The following is a 16,168-nucleotide window of genomic DNA, read 5'->3' as shown; positions in this document are numbered from 1 at the left end:
TTAGGAAAATATCAAGCCTTGCGGAACAGAATGCAGCCCATTTAGAGAAGAACCAGACAAATCATACAGTGTTTGACTGAAGGTAGCTACAGTTTTATACAGAACTGGAAGAAGAACACAGAGTTGCCTGGTTCCAGAAAACATTTCCTATAGCTAGGAAAAAACCAATCAACCAAAACCTCCACTCTATCCTATAAGCAACCCCACCTTTTTAATTAATTTATTTATTTTTTTGCATGTAATTGTGTTACAGTGGAGATGTGCAATTTACTGTTGAAAAGAACTGTCTTCCTCTCCCTGTCTCCCTCCCTTGCCCTGTCGTGCCCTTCCATTCAGTGGAGTTGCTGCTTCCAAGCTGACAACGTTAATTTGATTTGAAATGCCATTGACAGAGTATAACATTGACCTTCCCCAGGCAGTGTTCCCTAGTTACTATTGCTAAAGCTGTTTCACTTCAAATGTGATGCTCAGCAGACTAAATGAAAGAACTGGCAAGCAGAATATTTGAAATCAAACTAGTTATATTTAAATTATAGATTAACAATTAACCGGGAGTCCTCAAACAATGTATATAGATAATGAAGTTACGCTCTGCTGTTCAAATGAATCTGAGATATTAAATACAATCATACAGCTTTTGGCAATTATTGTACAAGTTTCACACAGATAGTAATGACTAACATTGCTTTAGATACGTGCTTTGAAGGCAACTCTGTTTAAGAATGAAGAGAGCAAAGAGAGTCCTGCACCCCTTGTCAGCCCCGTGGCCGTGTTTACAAACATATCCCATGGCAGGGCGCTGGCTCCCAGCGTTGGGAATGAGCAGCATTCCATACTCCAAAGGGTGGCTGGCTCCTAATCCCTGAGGCTGTGGCTGGTCATCGTAGGAAACAAAGAACTGGGTTAGGGATTGGCCCTCTACTTCAGCAGCTTTGTAGAAGAGATTTAATTGCAGTGAAGCTCAGAAAAATCACAAAGAATGGAAAACAAACCAATTCCCTTGTCTGGTCAGTTATGTTCATGAGCCCTGTGATCCTCTGGATAGAGTAGCAAATCTTTAAAAGACCTCATGGAAGCTTCAGTTACAATATCTTAAATGTTTTTTTCTCTATCCAGAACCCATGCATTAATCTTATTCCTCTCTTACTTCATACCCTGCCTTTCTCATAATCCCATCTTTCCACAAAATGAAGGTGATACCTCATTCTCTTTTCCTCCTGCTATTCCATACTTAATGTGTCTTCTGCTTTTTTATTCTTACTCCAGAAGTGCAGAAAATGCATTGCTTACATACATCAAACCTTCCTCTTCCAGAACTCTGGAAATAATCTTTAGTCATTTCAGGAGCTTCATTTTCCACTGAGCAGAAACGCAATTTACTCGAAACCCTGTGATTCCTGCCACATTTTGTCACACCCTGGATAAAGCAGGAATTTCCTCCTCCTGCGCTTTCAGTGAGGGCCCATAAACAAGAAGATTTGTATAGCTGCATGGACATTTTTCATAGTTCTTCCTTTTGCTAAGATGAAGTAATAGCTTTGTTATTGTTTTCCGATTAGAGGAGTTGGTGTAAGATAATGGAAATAAGTTTCATACCTTACCTAAAACTAAAGAGAGTGATTAGGCTGCTGACTGCTAAATCAGTCTTGAACACACAGCAGATTTCCCTGTGCCTCTGTGAGTCCCAGCTGGGCTATAGACGCAGGGGGAGCCCCTTCATTCAGTTTGCATGGCTTGGCTGTCGTCAGGAAGACAACGCTACAGACACCCGTGTAAATGAGAGAACACCAACACGTTTGGGGATATAACACAAACTCACACATTTTTCTAAAGCTGAGTGAATACATACTGTGTCATCTCTTGTTCAATAAGGACAGCATGGTGTGTTTGCTACTCCATCCCTTATGCTGATTGCTTTAAGTCTAGCAAAGGGACATCATCACCTCCTCCTCCTCCTTCTTTTCCTTCCTGCTTAAGAACAGCTTCTGGGATTGTCACTCCTTTTTCAGCTGACTGGGAAGCACCTTTTGTTGCACTGTTCTTGTCTTTCTTTACCTTAGTGATCACTTCTGTGTAGGAGATTTCTTCAGTGAAGGGCTCTGCTGCTGCGAGCTCGGAGGCGATGTGTGCCCCGGCTCCCTGGATCCCCTCCTCGCCTTCGGCTCCTGTTCGCTCTTTACTTTTTTTATGGATCTTGAACGTCTCCTTTGTCGGGGCAGCTTGGGAAATGCTTTTCCTGATCCTCATCCCCGATTGTTTCAGTCTCTCTCCTGACTGCCTGATCCTCTCTCTCCTCTCGGGGGTCACTATTCTGGTTCGAAGCCTGGTTACCTTATTGCCAAAATTCTGTCTCGTCTTTTGGATATTTTCCCTCGAAAATGCCTTTTTGATATCATCTATGCGCCTCATGCCTGATTTCTTGAACTGGGTTGCTTTGCTTTCCTCGATGTAATACTCTTCATCAGAGGACAGGTCATCAGGTGGGAAGAAATCATCCTCCAGAGTTTCAGCTGCCGTCCTCTCTTTGATAACAGAGAGAGATGAAGGACACTCGCTTTCCTCCTGTGAATGAAAGCACAGAGTCATCCTCCAGGAAGCACGTTTTAAAGGAATGGTGAGTCGAGCATTTTGTTTGTTGGCTTGTAGTTAATGAGTGCTAACTGAAACACAATCGTGTAACAAAGTAAAGTAGTTTGTACCACTGTATGTGATCTACACAGAGCACAAATGGCAGAAGAAACCTTTGCCAAGTTCTGTAAAGACATCGTACCTGCTTAAAAACTTCTTGTCAGTGCAGTTCTACCTGCAACTAACGAATGCCATGGTGCTGTGTTTACTGGCCCCTAATGATTTTCAGAGCAGATTGATCTGGTTCATGGGGTTTTCTTGAAGCCGATCTGCTTCTCAGAGGTTGGGCCTAGATCTGTTATTCCTCACCGAGTAGACATCTTATAGACAAACTAGGCTCCTGTGCTTGTGCTAGCTGTATGCTCTTCCAAATGAGGGCCTCAATGACACCAGCAGCTTCAGCCTTTTACTGTTACTGAGACAACTGCACATTATTGACTAATTGGAACTTAGCAAACAATTCTGTTGCTGCCCCGAAGGGGATGAACCCCAACATACTAATTTATATGTGCTGGCTTCATAAGGGGACAAAGTCACTAAAGGAATGAGCTGTTACTCGCTAAATCCAGTCCCATACAGTTCACCCAGCACCTGGACCATTGCTGAGATGAACCTGACTTGCTCCTTCTGGAAAAATACGAATGAGCCAGAGCAAACACCTCTATCTCCTGTGGTGACTTTGGTGACCTGTATGGGCACGCACTATTAGATATTTATATTATACATATGATACATATGAGCTGCATGCTTGGAAGTGGTGACCGTTTTAGGTATCCTAGCACTAGGAATTTATGTAGCCCCTCCAGAGAAAGACTGCTAGAGGCTCAAAATTCAAAGACACACAGAAGTCTTTCAAAAGCTGTCCACAGTAAGTAATTGACCAAGAATCACTTAGTGGTTAAGGACATGCAAAAAAAGGAAAAAAAAGCTTATGGTAATGGCAGTATTCGGCAGTATCTGAATGGGGAGAAGCTCCTAAGAGAGGTGATCTCCTGATCTAAGACTGCTGTCTGCATGGACATTACAAATTTGTGGCTTGGTGTCACCGAGTCACTTCTGTCTAGAAGGACTAGTGGAAGAAGAGTAGAAACACCATAACTTGTAGGAGGTGCATGAGACAGAGAACACCAGCCCCTTCTTTCCTACTGACTATTTACGTGCACGTGCGTGTGCTCTTCTCCCAGGAGGGGCAGCCCTGTAGGGTGCAGACAGGTACAACAGGGGGATAAAACTCCTCTAAGCTGTTTCCCATTAGTACTAACGAATGCCATGGTGCTGTGTTTACTGGCCCCTAATGATTTTCAGAGCAGATTGATCTGGTTCATGGGGTTTTCTTGAAGCTGATCTGCTTCTCAGAGGTTGGGCCTAGATCTGTTATTCCTCACCGAGTAGACATCTTATAGACAAACTAGGCTCCTGTGCTTGTGCTAGCTGTATGCTCTTCCAAATGAGGGCCTCAATGACACCAGCAGCTTCAGCCTTTTACTGTTACTGAGACAACTGCACATTATTGACTAATTGGAACTTAGCAAACAATTCTGTTGCTGCCCCGAAGGGGATGAACCCCAACATACTAATTTATATGTGCTGGCTTCATAAGGGGACAAAGTCACTAAAGGAATGAGCTGTTACTCGCTAAATCCAGTCCCATACAGTTCACCCAGCACCTGGACCATTGCTGAGATGAACCTGACTTGCTCCTTCTGGAAAAATACGAATGAGCCAGAGCAAACACCTCTATCTCCTGTGGTGACTTTGGTGACCTGTATGGGCACGCACTATTAGATATTTATATTATACATATGATACATATGAGCTGCATGCTTGGAAGTGGTGACCGTTTTAGGTATCCTAGCACTAGGAATTTATGTAGCCCCTCCAGAGAAAGACTGCTAGAGGCTCAAAATTCAAAGACACACAGAAGTCTTTCAAAAGCTGTCCACAGTAAGTAATTGACCAAGAATCACTTAGTGGTTAAGGACATGCAAAAAAAGGAAAAAAAAGCTTATGGTAATGGCAGTATTCGGCAGTATCTGAATGGGGAGAAGCTCCTAAGAGAGGTGATCTCCTGATCTAAGACTGCTGTCTGCATGGACATTACAAATTTGTGGCTTGGTGTCACCGAGTCACTTCTGTCTAGAAGGACTAGTGGAAGAAGAGTAGAAACACCATAACTTGTAGGAGGTGCATGAGACAGAGAACACCAGCCCCTTCTTTCCTACTGACTATTTACGTGCACGTGCGTGTGCTCTTCTCCCAGGAGGGGCAGCCCTGTAGGGTGCAGACAGGTACAACAGGGGGATAAAACTCCTCTAAGCTGTTTCCCATTAGTGCCAACTACTTCAGCTGATTTCTGAGGCGTGGCAGCGTCTGGGCTCTGTCCTTAGAGTTATTACCTTAATGCAGAAAATAGGAGAGATATTAGAAGTTGTGAACCTGTGAAGAATGGGTCAGTCTTACTGAATATTTTGCTGTGAGCTGATTTCTGGCCAAAAAGATGTCCATCACTTTTCACAGTAACTCATTAGTAGCAAATCATGGTTAATGTTGTTTTACAGAGTACTAGCAATATATAAAATAAAATACATTAAGCTATTTGGCAGATAAAGCTCACATAAGAGTCTGTCATCATGTCTTGGCTTCATTAAAAACCCTCTAGTAAAATAGTTGTTAATGCTTAGAAAAAATAGGGATGAGTTATGTTGCATTGATTACAGCAGAATGTTATTCAACTCATCTGTCAAAATCAGCAGGAACAAAACTACAATGCTTTGCTAATAATCATCTTCATTAACATGTGCAAATTAACATTAATTATATAAAGGCTTCTATATATAAACATAATCCCTTCTTTTCTGAAGATGAACTAAAACACAGCTGGATAATAACTCCTCAAAGTTTGTAAATTATAGCCCACTCCTTCAGCTGAAATGGTAACACAAATGTTTCCAGAATGACTAGCCTGAAATTTCAGCACACACAGAACTGGATACAATGTGGTGAATAGGGCTTGCTGGTCACGTGAACATTACTTTTTAAAAAGAAAGAAGGCAGAGAGACTATTTTCTCTGCAATATTTAAGCTGTCTTCCTTTGGAAGAAGAACAAACTTTTCTCTAATTTTTGTCAATTATTTGCCAGATTTTTTATTGTATTTAGCTTTATAGTTTATTATCTAGAGGAGAGCTTTAACTTTCATACACATGCGTTACCATGACCACTTATGAACAATAACGTGTGAGATGAAGGCCTTGTAGACAAGACACAGGAGCTAGAGCTGGAGGTCCTGAGACCATTTTTCATTCTGCTGTAGACTCTGGGAATGATCTTTGCTGAATTTCTGATTTTCTCTTTTTTCCTTGGTTTCTGCACACATCTTGCAGAGTCAAATGTAGCAAGGCTAAAAATTAGTGTTTCCCTCTGCTCTCAAGATTTCTGGATGGAAGGTGTTACCAAAATGGAAAGTATTAGTGAAACTGGCTGGCACATTAGTGGGGGGTTCGTAATAACAGCACAGTGATTTAGGCTCAGTAGGAGAGCTTTCTCATCTGCTTCCTTTCTCTCTCCTCCCCTCCTCATTTCTTCTTATCACTAGATGTCAGTGGTGTGGAGAGAAGGCAGGAGCTCAGCCTTCCTAAAGAAGGAGCGACAAGTTTTAGCACCAGATGGGAAATTGATGGGGTCGAAGCATACAGCTACCAGCTCACTTATGGACTCACTAAAAGCAAAGACAAAACACCTGCTGATTTCAGTGTCACAGGACAAAGCCCTCAAGTGAGTGACAGCTTTATTCTTGGCTTGAAAGCAGATGGGACTGGAAATAGCAGGACTGGGAAGCCCGGTCTTCTAGGAGGGTGAGACGGTGTGGAACAATTAGTGGTGCTACTTGTGAGCTTTTAGTTAAAATTCTACTTAAGTATTTTGCTAGGAAGGACTCTTATCTGCCACCACCACCTCACAGGAGGTCGGGGAGGATCTTTAAGCTAAATTTCCTCACGGAAGGGATCACAGCGGTGGCATTTTTCTCCCACAGCACATGGGAAGGTGTTTGCGAAGGAAGGCTAATGCATCTGCTCCTTGAACTATGCAAAGTGCAAGGTGCAGGCTCTTTTTCATCTCACAGAAGCCTTAAAAACAGTAGGTGAATAATCTTCAGTGCGGCGATGCCCCGAGTCAGTGTCAGGAGGCTCTTGAGGTGGTGATGCTCAGATAATTGAAAATTACAGGGGAAAAGAGACTGTCTCAAACTGTTCCTCCCCGGTAACCCTGCCTGCACCGCCAGGCTCTTCCCATCTCCGGGCAGGGGAGGAAGGGGAAGAGCAGAGCAAATTGTGTAGTGATGTCTCAGGTGGTGAGGTGCTGCAGGGGTGTCCTGGCAAAGATCAGGTGGGCTCTAATGGCACCTTCCTCTCCAAGTGCCCCACTAAGGAGCAAATAAGGCAGAGGGGCTGCTGGAAGAGGGATGCTGTGCCTTCAGCAAGGTCAGGGGGCAGGTAAAATTCCCTCACGGACTCATCAGCTAAATCTCCACTCTTTCATCTTTGTAAGCACAAACAGGATCAATAATTAATAGCAACAATAGTATTATTTTCATTTAAAAAAGGCATGCTCCTAATTTAGAGTCCACTGGATTCACTAAATGAAGCAGTGACGTAGTGTCACTGCACAACCATACTTAGGCTTTCAGTACATTAACACTTTTAATGATAACTTCAATAACAATTTAATTGTAATTCCATTTAAAAATTAAAAAAAAAAAAATAATGGGATATGAGGGCATTTTAATGAGTGTAGCAAGTTGAAGAGCTTTATTCCCCTTTCATATTTTTTTGCACACATGTTCTGGGCCTGTATTTCAAATCCCAGACTAAGCTTCTAGAGTGGGCAAGGAGAGAAAAAAAAGATAATACATTGTCTCATGTGTAAATATGTGCTAGAAACACTGTAAACCAGTTTTGCATTCTCTTTTCCAATAGCTTGAGAGCGTAACTCTAACAAGCTTTAATAGGCAACTGTCAGCAGCTGGCAAATATCTATTATCAGTTAAAACCTGAGCAGAGCAAAACTTTTTAAGACACAAAAAACAATTGCAGAGAAAACCAGAATGGCCAAATAAATAATTACATTGTGTCTATATATTAAAAATCATATATTTTATAGATATAATTACATTTTTTTAATACATATATATAGAAACCAAGACTCAAAATGCTCCTAAAGCGAAGATGGGAGGAGAGGGAGATGAAACTCCGTAACCAGGAGTCATTGTGCTGCACGGGGAAAAGGTCAGGGCAGATGATCTTTCAGCCCTGGGGATGTGTGACAGGGAGGGTGCAGGTGATGATTAACATCAGCACAGATGGGACCGGTGGTCACCTGAGGATGCTGAAGCAGAGCAGGAAGCAGCAGAAGGGTGGAAGGCCACCCCGCGCCCCGTCTGGCCCCGCTGCCGTGGCTATGACAACTGGTGATGCAAATGACGGGCAGCGGATGGGCAGGAAACCTCAGCCCCACAAGATTTAAAAAAAAAAAAAAATCCTTGAAATTTGCATGTTAAATGAATGATTTGTTATTCAAACCAGCAGCTGAGGTAAATCACTAAACCATCTCCTTGAAATTGTTCTCTAAATCAATACGGAACCGCTGATGAATAACCAATTACAAATCATTCAATACTCTTACTTATATTCTAACAGTTAAGGATGAAGCTTTATAAATCTCAAGCGAGCCTTTCATTTCTTTCTGCAAATGTGTCATTTCAAAATCTCTGCCATCAGGCCAAAAAGCTGCTCAGATGAGAGAGAAATAGCATTATTTAAAAAGGGCACCAAAGGGATTTTACTCAGTAAAGTAGATAGAGAATAAACACTTCAGCACGTAGGACTTTGTGGCCAAGTGCTGTTGCTTGTATTTAGAATTATTTTTACATAATGAAAGAGCAGCCTGGCCAGAGCAGTCAGCCCCCCTCAGTTTTCTTTTGTGAAGCCTAATGTGCATCCCTTTTCTTTAAATTGTGACAGAAATTCATTAATTAACCAGGAGCGTATGACGAGTCTAATGGAACCCAGCTCACTCTCCCGTTATCTGCCTGCAGCAAGGCCACAGCCACGGAGGGAGCGATACCCAGTTACACCCCAGCGCCCGGAGGAGCCCTTGGCTCCAGGCCACCACGAGCTGCACGCAAAGGACACCTGCAGCTCTAGGGGAACATTAAAGCCTCACACTTACTTTGCTCTGCTCTTGTTCTATGGCACTAGCCTGGGGAATAGTTCTGTGGGTCTGTCTGTGGGTTCGCAATCAAACTGGTGACATTTCTCACTTCCCATTTTTCTGTAGATACCAAGCCTTAGTGAGTGGAGGAGAAAGAGGGATCGCAAGGTGTGATCAAGACAAAAAAATTCATCATGAGGTAAGTGCTCTTGCAAGCCAGCTAGAGCAGGGGGCTGCTCTCAAGTACAGCAGAAACTCAGCCCTGCATCAGGAGATGCTGAGCTCGTCTGCCCGAGCAACCATGTCTCCATACGAACTCGCTTCTGGACTCTCTTTCAACTCAATGGAGGGAACAGGTACTTATGTAGCAGAGGCTGTGCCCAGCAGCAGATGTCTACAACAGGTCAGGTGAATCAGGCTCCATACGTTTCTCTCTGCTCGTTTGAAGGGAGTCTACAGGCCAAAGGTACAAACCTCTGCGTTAGTGATGTCTAACACCTGGCAAGATGGGTCCTGTCCCAAACTCTGAACTTGCTGTTAATGACTTCACATGTCCCTCCCATCGCTGCCCGTGCTGTTCTGATGAACTTTATCCCTGTGTGAAAGGAGCGACTGCAGGATTCAGCTCTCTTCAGCAGTGCTGAGAATATGAAGCCTGACTGCACGTCCCCAGGGTCAAGTCCGTTCCTCGAGCTGGGCCTGAGGCATGAAGGGTGTCTCTGAAGCTACGCGTGTGCCCACAGCGGCCAGCCACAGCTCCTGTGGGTAAGTCATCCCAAGCAGCCTCTGGGACCGTGGGGAAGAGGCACAACACGAGAGGCTCAGGATGTAGCTGGGCTCTTCTGGCAGCCTGCAGGCCATCCACAAGCAAAGCCCTGAAGAACGGCATCCAGTGCAAATGTAAATTGACATCAGCTGTTTCCACCACCCAGTCTTAATAGGTGGACAGAAATCAATGGCAGCCCCAAGAAGATGACTGCCCGTCCCTTGTGAGGGAATGGACCTATTTCATTTTAGGAACACACAAATGGCCCAATGGCTGCTTTTTAAATATTTTTTTTTTTCATTTCCCTTTCTCCTTTTCCCTTGTGAGCACATCCCTAGGAATATAGTCTTTCTTTAGCTGGTTGAAAGCGGTGATTTTTTTTTCTTTCTAAATCACAGGCAACTTCTGATCTTGGCTGCTGGCAGTACTTGGGCGCTGGCCCCGCCGTGCCACCAGCGGCTGGCCACCCAGCACGGGGCAGCTCAGCCCTTTGACCTGAGGGACCGGGCCTGACACTGCCAACAAAGGACTCCTGCCACACTCTCTGACACAACCCTTTGGTTTTCTTTTATTCTCTGTAATCTCTGTGAAGGCAATTACCTGTCCCAGCTGTAAAAATATTTATACGGTTTCTGCCACAAGAGTCCAACAAAGGCCACGTGTCCTTGGGCTGCTGAGGCCTCTGTGTCTGAGGCCACTGCTTTGCTCTCACAGGTACCTACAGCATCTTTTTTTTTTCATTAAGTTTTCAGACTCCACTTTAATGGCAGTTTCCGTTTTCTCCTCTGCCCATGGGTTCTAGCAGAAGGCTTGGTCCAGACTCTTATGTCTTATTTCTGTCTCTTATTTCTGGTTTCTGACCTGAAACAACGCATGGACAGTTTACACCCATTTCATCTTTTTGCTGATTGTCTTTACTGGGCTCCTCATCCATGCCTGATCACGGAATCACGGAGTTGTTGGAGTTGCAAGGGACCTTCTAGAGATCATCTAGTCCAACTCCCCTGCCAGAGCAGGATTGCCTAGAGCACGTTACTCCGGACTGCATCCAGGTGGGTCTTGAAAATCTCCAGAGAAGGGGACTCCACAACAATGTATGTATAAATGACAGCCACAGCCTCTCTTAGCCTCTTTTCTTGCTGGACTAAACCAAGCTAGGACCTCCTGGTCTCCTCTCATGTACCAGGGCTCCCCATTGCTCTGATTGGCCTGGTAGCTGTTCTCCAAACCTATTCTCTTTGAACACGACTTACTTCAACATGGGGGATCAGAGCTGTACCTGGCAGTCTGGGTGGACTCTGAATTGTGTCGGACAAGGGCACTGGGTGCCTCTGTCACTTCTGGAAATCGCTTTCCCAAAGCCTTTCTTGCCTGTATATAACTTTTTTAAGAGCCACAACATCAAGTGGGCTCTCAGTCATCTTGTAAGCAATTAATACACCATTTTCTGTCCTTTCCAAACTGCAGCACCTCCGAAGACAAACTAACAGCAAGGGCTTCTTCTAAGTACAGGAGCTGACACTGTGACCACTTAGGTTGCTCCAACTCTGAAGATGATTTGGTTTCTTGTCTCTATTTCCTTCTCTAGACTGACAGCTCCTCATTTTGAGCGTATTTTGTTAGTATCTGTATCTTTTTCTGCGCCAAGATCTTTAACGAAAATATTACACAGTTGACAAAGACAGTCTTAGAAGCAAACTCTTTTTGGAACCCATTACAAGACTCACTTCCCCTTTCCACGCAATCCACTGTCAGCTGCTGTTTCCCAGATTACCTGTTAGGATCAGGTACATAAGCGATCAGGTACATACATATGAGCAAGGATGAGACCTCTCCAGATGTGAGTCACCCAGCACAGTCTGCTCTCGGTGAGTTATTTAACTCCATGGCACTAACGGGTCTGTTCTGCCGAGCCCCTTCTGAGCAGCCACTCGTATGCCTGACTGATACTGCATGAATGGCAACAGTTCAGATAGTTTCACCTTTTTTTACAAAAAATAGAATTGTTGTATTTGCTGACTTTCGCGTCATGGTTACTCTCACAGGTTTTTCTCAGAACAGCTGTAATTAAAACTCCGTGCTGATGGATGGGGAGTTTGGGAACCAGCTCTTTCGGAGTCCCTTGAGCTCCTGACAGCCTGATTTTATTACCGCTTCGGATGGAAGTGCTTCGACTTCAGATTTTCATATTACTGTCCCCGTCTCCCTCTCACTGTTTTTATGTCCAAGTTGTTTAGCTGCAGATGGACAGTGTCCAGGAAAAGCCACTCATATTTTAATTTATTTATGCTTAATATGAGTGGCATCCAGAAGGCTGCTTCTACTAGCCTCTCCACATGCACGCGGTGGAACAACTGCAGGGCAAACAATTTGGTTGTGACATGGCTGTGCAGGCCACTCGAGTCATAACCTTACTTGGTTTCTGACACGTCCACTGTGACTGTCCACTAGTTGTGAGCATCAGCCAGCGGTGAGCCAAACAAATGTGTGTGTCCCTTCAGAGGGACCTGGGACTCCTTTGTGGTGCTTACGTAAAGTAATAATAGAAAAAAGCCCAGTAACTGTAAGATGGAGTTTCTGGTGCCTGTTTGCTCACATCCAAGGAGGGGCTTGCAGAACATGCAGAAAAGCAAATTAACAAGTTCTTTCAGGATTTAAAAAAAAAAAAAAAAAAAAGAATAGAAAAATCCTCTTTAATTTCTGAATAATTTAGTCAGAATGAGTTAAACTGTTAGCTGCTCTTTGACTGCAGAGAAAGGATAGCTCTCACAGCTGGTTATTCAGACTAACCTGAACAGAAGGGACCAGTGACCTGTACAACTTACAGTGTCCTCTGCGTTCCCTGCTACACCCTTAGGACACGTCGCGCTCCCGGGTCAGAGACCTCGCTACAAAGTCTAAAGTAACCCGGCATTTTTAATCATGCAGTCAGCCTGGGGAGAACTGCCTGCTACCAAATCTTCTCCTCAACCACATGGCCTTTTAAAAATGAGTGCTCTCCATTTCCTTAATCATTATGCTCATGGATAATCACTTTGTCTCTTTTTAATGTGAGGATATTGCCAACTCTTTTCATCATGGCTGAGGTCTCTTGGGACAGTGTCCTCCAGCCAATGATCCTTTGCAACCTGCCTACTCCTTCCATCAAAGATAAGATCAAAGCTATCCACTTGAAAGAAAATCTTTAGGATTTAATTGGTGTTTCCTTATTCCTCATATGCCCATGTTCTGGCAAAAGTTAAAACTAAAACCCACGTGTGGTCACCCACGTCGGCATTCAGCCTGCACACACAGGTCATTGGCTCCATCACAATGTCCCGAATGGCTCATCAGAAAAACATCTCACTACAGATGAGCTGTCACTCACAACCACCAAGTAAACAACTTGGTTATACCCATTTGTAAAATATAGTGAAGGGAGTACGCTGATTAGTCTGCGGCTATTAACAGACTACCACTCGTCGTGGCCAAGCTTCAGTCATTCAGGTCTTGGCACCCCTGCAATATGTTTACACTGGTGTAAATCAGCAGTGTGAAAATCACTGCACTTGTCTGAAAGAGCCTTTCACACGCGTACCTGTGCCTTAGAGCTTCAGTGCACTCTTGGCTACCTAACGTGTGCCTGTTCCTGGGGAGCAATGCTCCACTCCTCCTCCAGAAAAGCGCTAAATGTCAGATCCTAGAGGGATCAGCCTACCTGCTCCTCCTTCTCTGTGCAAGAGAGAAAAGGTTCTTCAATCTACCTCACAAAAAAGACAGAAGTTAAAGAGGAACTCATTCATATTCTCTCTGGCAGTTCTCAACTACTGTAGGAAGAGGAAGCTGGAAAGACAGCAATCCATCAAAAATGCCATTTCCCTTCCTGAAAATTTAACCCAAGAATTTAACATACAGAACAGGGTGCAGGACATTCTTGTCTGGCAAAACCAGCAGGGACTTCAGAAACTCCTAATGAGGGTGGTTCTTAGAGGAAGTACTCACTGTGAGAGCCACCTTTTGTATGAAATATCTGAAAACAGCAACAGCTATTCTTTATAGCTGTGTGTAAATCCATTTTCACCTTATTTTACGACATTTTAAAATAAACAACAACATGTGTCTTGCTAGGAGAAAAACTTACATTATGTACTGAATATTTTCAAAGCATTGATTCTGCTGCATTCATTATGGTAAAGGCCCATCAATGAAATGGCATTATGCCTTTAACCAGGGGAGTCACAGATATTTATTACCTTTAGCTGGGAAATGATTTGCAAGGAAAAAGCAAAAGTCCCTATTTCCTATCCCATCACGATGGTACAGCTTGCAATAATTGTAATAATAGGTCAAATTATGCCTGTGCTTTCTCTTGAACACCCATAGTAAGTCATTCAGTCAGAAAATCTGGGAGGCACAATTTGGCTGCATATGGTACTAACACAACATTAACGAGGTAACGTTTCCTACCTTCAGCTTCTAATCTTTTTTTTTTTTTTTTTAAGCTATTTTTTCCCAGCAGTAGAAAATGAAGTAGTTAAGAAAGGTAGATTATGCAGAAGAATGTCAGCCGTATACGGTGCTGAATAAACCCAGGGAAACACACGGCTCCATTCATTGCAAGTTATTTATGCACATGTTATTTATGTACAAACAGACGCAAGGGCAGGGTGTGGGGCTGGGCAAGGGGCACATTGTGTTACTCACCAGGGCTGGTGTTTTCAAGAACGCCTAATGGTGAATACCACTCATCTGAAAAACTATGCTTCTGGCAAAAGATTAAACACTCTCACTTTCTATTGACTCGGGGAACTGGGAAGTTTCAGCAAATGGCAGGATCAGTCCATTAAACAAATGGGTTTCACAGCACTGGTTAGCAAGTGACAGACCCCCTGCGCTGCCTGCCCTCTCTACTTGTAGGCATGTAGGCAAGACCACGCCGTTTCCTGAAACTTATCTTCAAACACAATTATTTACAAGAACAATGAACATCCTAGAATGAGGTCAATGAAAGAAAATGCATTATTTGCTTGCCTACTATGATTGGAGGAACAGCAGCGGGTTAAACCATTTCAAAGTTCCAAATGCAAGGGGCTGTTTGCTTTCATGAAGGGTTTGTGGCTCTGGGCTTTATTTTCTGTGCAGACTTCTATAGATTAAGGCAATGAAAAAAAAGCCCAAATTTGTCAGCACTATGAAAGCCTGGGCAATGCAGCAAGTTAAATAAGCCATACATTTTAATATTACTCTTAGAAGAAAGTCTGAGTTCCAGGGGGCCTACAAACACTTTTGCTATTTGGACTTCTACCTAATATGGTGAAAAAAATAACAGGGATGAATGTCAGGCATGGTTTGTATGACAAGAGTTACAGGGCCAGCCTCATATTACCTTTCAGAGAGGCAACAAATAGTCCTTGCTGATCTGCAGTTAATCTTACACGCCTGGCTCCGAAACCTACCAACACTAAGAATAGACCGTGTGTGCTGCCGGCAGCGGGCTCATGCTGAAAGGCACCGCAGAGCACAGCTCGGTGTTAAAGAAACCATAAAATAACTCTCAGGTTGGACAGACGGCCTCTTTTGGCTCACTGAGCGACACCCACCAGCAGCCACCAAAGGGGTGGCACAATGACAGTGCTACAAGTAATTAGGTTTGTGGTTACCTGATAGATTACGACCCGGAATTTGTTTTTCCTCAGCATCTCCTGCTGCTTGGCTTCCACCTTCCTCACGCTGGCGCTCTGCCTCTCCACGCGCGCCCGCACCTCCTTCACGGTGGAGCTGACTTTGCGGGTTTTCTCCAGCAGCTTGTTCACGGTGTAGCCGGTGTTGCCGTGAGCCTGGGCCAGCTTCAGGATGTCGATCTGTATGGACTTGACGGCGTCCTCCATCTCCCTGTGCCTCTCCTCTATCCTCTTCTGGCTCGCCTGCACGCTGTCCACGATGTTGGCCACTTTGTCCAGGACCGTCACGATGGTGTAAGCCGCGTCCTGCTCTTCCTCCTCCTCGGTGAGGCTGGAGAGACGATTTTGGTGGGTTTTGTCGGCCTCCGGGGTGGTTTCACGGCGATCCATGTCGCCTGCCTTGGGCCGGGCGGGCAGCAGGCGAAGCTGAGGTGATCCTGCCAGGGCGGCTCTGGCGCTGCTGCGGGGAGCCAGGGCGACAGCTGGCTGCGGCGATGCTCGACGCGGGGCGTGAAACTCCCCTCCTGGAGCTTGGTCAAATTCTTCTGACTACAGAATATCCACACATGATTGTTCGGATGCTTTCGGCAACATGAAACCCCTAAAATTAGGAAGCAATGTCTGGAAAGGAACATACGTTTAAAGGGTCACGCTTCTGTACTGACGAAGTTATTAGTGTTAATCCAGGAAAGTTAAGTAACTTACTAATTAGGCAGGAAAGCAAACTTGCATATTTTTAACGATCTACTTTTGTTTTCCCGTTACTGGGGCGCTTTCCTCCAAGGGAATTCAAAGAGCCGTCAGGAAAACGAACGCGGTTGTTTTTTCCAGCAAAACAACTTCAGGTCTTCAGCTTGCTGCAATTACCACGTGGGCTAACAAATAAACACACTAAACCAGAGGCA

The 16,168-nt window shown here is 44.3% G+C and overlaps 1 protein-coding gene across 1 annotated transcript; it reads right to left on the bottom strand.

Moving 5' to 3' along the window:
- Positions 1–503: 503 nt before the first annotated feature.
- Positions 504–16,090, bottom strand: MURC (muscle-related coiled-coil protein). The gene is made up of 3 exons (XM_014938735.1): positions 15,969–16,090; positions 15,243–15,884; positions 504–2,562 (listed from the first exon to the last, which is right to left on the bottom strand). The coding sequence occupies exons 2-3, from the start codon at positions 15,651–15,653 to the stop codon at positions 1,903–1,905; spliced, it is 1,071 nt and encodes a 356-aa protein (XP_014794221.1). The 5' UTR covers positions 15,654–15,884; positions 15,969–16,090; the 3' UTR covers positions 504–1,902.
- Between the last annotated feature and the right edge of the window lie 78 nt (positions 16,091–16,168).

This window comes from Calidris pugnax, unplaced genomic scaffold (genome assembly GCF_001431845.1).
Source record: "Calidris pugnax isolate Ruff unplaced genomic scaffold, ASM143184v1 scaffold13, whole genome shotgun sequence".
Taxonomy (NCBI): domain Eukaryota; kingdom Metazoa; phylum Chordata; class Aves; order Charadriiformes; family Scolopacidae; genus Calidris; species Calidris pugnax.
The sequence above is the reverse complement of the archived record's forward strand: the minus strand, read 5'-3'. Positions and strand labels throughout refer to the sequence as shown.

Coding starts and splice junctions, on each gene's coding strand:
- MURC (XM_014938735.1), bottom strand. CDS start 15,653: ATGGATCGCCGTGAAACCACCCCGGAGGCCGACAAAACCCACCAAAAT. Junction 2,563..15,242: donor TCCGGGTCGTAATCTATCAG/GTAACCACAAAC, acceptor TTTCATTCACAG/GAGGAAAGCGAGTGTCCTTC.